The 2765-nt window shown below is 55.1% G+C and overlaps 1 protein-coding gene across 1 annotated transcript in view; it reads left to right on the plus strand.

Annotated features, from left to right (window-relative positions):
• The first annotated feature begins 423 nt into the window (after nt 1-423).
• CRLF1 (cytokine receptor-like factor 1) overlaps nt 424-2765 on the plus strand; it is a 32506-nt gene continuing 30164 nt past the window's right edge. The window contains exon 1 of the mRNA XM_014938146.1: nt 424-451. Within this exon, the coding sequence (XP_014793632.1) occupies nt 424-451 (28 nt within the window). The remainder of the gene's footprint in view (nt 452-2765) is intronic.

Here is a 2765-nt window from a genome sequence, read left to right on the forward strand (position 1 = left end):
CGTTCCCCCCCTGTCCCAGAGAACAATGAATCCCCTTTTCCCCACCCAGAACAATAGGGAGCTCCCTCCCCCGCGGAGAACAATGAGCCCCCCCACTTTTTTAACCCACCCCCCCCAAAAAAAATACCCCTGGGGGGCTCTGCAATGATGCCCATTTGGGGGTCCCACCCGGTGGTGGCAGCTCCGGGAGGTGCCACCTGTGGGCTGAGCTGTGGGCGGCCTCAGCCCCAAAGGGATTGGGGTCCCCACTTTGCTGTGGAGGGGGGTGTGTGGAGTCCCCCCCAGAGCCCTAAACCCTAATTAGCCCCCGTCCCACCCGTGGCCTCGTTGCTTCCCCCCCGGGGGGAGCGAAGGGGAGGCGAGATCCCGCTCCCCGCAGCAGGAAGTTTGGCTTCCTCCCGATGATGGGAATTTCTCAAGGCGATGGATGTTCGCTCCGATGCACAAACGGGTCCCGCCAAGAAAAGCCACCTCTCCCGTGTCCCCCCCCGGCTCCAGCAATGCCATTGGGGCCCGGCCATGAGGGTCTCAGCCCCCCCTGACCCCTACGTGTCGTTAAGTGTTGGGGGGGGAAGTATCACAGAGCAATAACCGGGGCGGGAATCGCAGAAACGGTGGCGAAAGGGAGGAAAACAGCTCCCAAAAACCCCTTTAGGAGCTTTACCAGGAGCCTTTAAATAAAGGGGGGGTTTGGTGCGGAGCGGTGCCCACCCCAACACCCTCCCCGGGGGGCTGGAGGGGTTAATCCCACCGGGAACAACGTGGGGCCGTGGCCGGACCCCCGTAGGGGCTGACCCTGCACCTTTTTGGCTCACCCCGCTGAGGGGATGCCCGGTGCTGCCCGTAGCTGCTTTCACCCCCCCCCGGGGACCCCCATTTTTTTCCCCCCTTCCATGGGGGTCCGGTGCAGCCGAGTGGGGCGAGCGCTCGCCCTGCGGCCCCTCGACGTGCGGCGCTGGGGAAAGGCGAAGCCAAATCTCCTTTTAGAGAGCGAATGTTTCCCCTCGGTTCAGCTCGGTCGCGCTCGCTGGAATGCCTGGGCTTTTTATAAATCCCTCCTCGAGCTGAGGGATGGGCACGAGAAATGCCAGTTGGAGCAGAGAAAGGGAAAAAAGATAGTGGGAAAGAGGGATGAAGCGTTTTTCGGGTGCAAACCTCCTTGCTTGAGCTTTCAAAGAGCTCTAAATATATTTATCTTTTTTAAAAATTCATTTTTCTTGCACAATTCAGCGCTGCCCAACTTTTCCTTTTGTTCTTCAGGGCAATTATTTATATTATTTTTTTTTTCCTTAACCCCCTGCACATCTTAATAAATCTTTTTTAACTGCGTGATCTCTGACACTTATCGGAGAGCATTTTTACTTTTCTTTCCCAGCCCCTTAAAATGCCGATATAAAAATAAAATGAAATCCGGCCCTTCGGAAGAAAAGCATAAACGTTCCCGACACCTTGGAAATGTGGTTTTACTTTATAGCATTACTTAGCACCTGATCAGCATTTTTTTTTTTTTTAATAGGAAAGCCATAAAAACCCCCGAGCAGGTATTTTTTCGTTGCGACTTGCACATTCCACAGCCTGCCTGCGTCTCTCCGGCCCTTTCCTCTCCGATCTGAAAACTTCACACTTTTCCCTTTTAAAACACATGTTTCGGCGCTGCGTCTGCACGGAGGGAGGAAAAAAAAAAACATTGCAGGGAGAATGAAAAAAAAAAAAAAAAAAGAAAGAAATATATATAGGTATAAAATTGGCCCCTCCAGAGGCTGCTTGGAGGAGGAGAGGGGGGGGAAAAATTGCAGGAAAAAAAAATAATATATATAAAATTGGCCCCTCCAGAGGGTCCCGCTCGGAGGACGGGAAACGTGTCTGTTTTACGGCGCTCGTGTGTGTTTCTGGAGCTGTTTAGATTAAGATTTAGGAGAATTAGGGCCCGGAGCACGGGGTCTGTTATCGGCGGAGCCGGATAATGGAGGAGCGGGTGCTGGGGGGGCTGCTCGGGGGGGCTTTTATTTTCTTTTTTTTTTTTTTTTTGGGAGGCCTGGCTGGAGGATGGGGCTGAATCTTCCCCCCCCAACTCCCCAGGTTTGCTTTTGGGGTGGGGGGGATGGATCCACGCCATCACTTGGGGGGATGCTGGGGGCACCGACGTCTCCTGGGTGTTTTTACACCCATCCCAGGCACTGCTAATTAAGATATCTCCGGGGTAACGAGGGCTTTTTTTTTTTTGAGCATTAATTGTGGCGCTGAAAGCCGAGAGGGGCCGGGGGGAGGTCGGAGGGGAGAGGAGGTCGCGGCGCTTTCCGGGAGGTAATTTGGGATATTAGCCTGGCGCGTGCGGACGGAGCCGATAAGGCTGATGGACACGGGGAAAACCCCGGAGCGGGGTCGGGGGGGGCCTTTTTTTTGGAGCCTCGTGGCACGGAAAGGTCTGGAAATAAAGCGGCGTGTGGGGTGGGTTTCCAGCCTGGAGGGGGTTCCCGGTGAGGATCACCCTTTGGGGTGGGGGGACACACCCTGGGATGGTCCCTTGGGATGTCCCAGTTGCAGGGGCCACGCTCCGAGGTGGGAGTTTTGGGGTTTTTTGGCAAATCCTGGCGGCACGTGGTAGGGATCAGCCATGGTTGGGTCAGTGCTGGTGTTGGCCAGGAACGTGTGTTGCCCAACATCCTCCATGGGGGGGCTGCTGGCCAGCGTTGTCAGGAAAAGGGGGTGTGTGTGTGGAAATAATACCTCCTCCCTGCCCCAAAAAAACCCCCACAACTTTCCGT

This window comes from Calidris pugnax, unplaced genomic scaffold (genome assembly GCF_001431845.1).
Source record: "Calidris pugnax isolate Ruff unplaced genomic scaffold, ASM143184v1 scaffold46, whole genome shotgun sequence".
Taxonomy (NCBI): domain Eukaryota; kingdom Metazoa; phylum Chordata; class Aves; order Charadriiformes; family Scolopacidae; genus Calidris; species Calidris pugnax.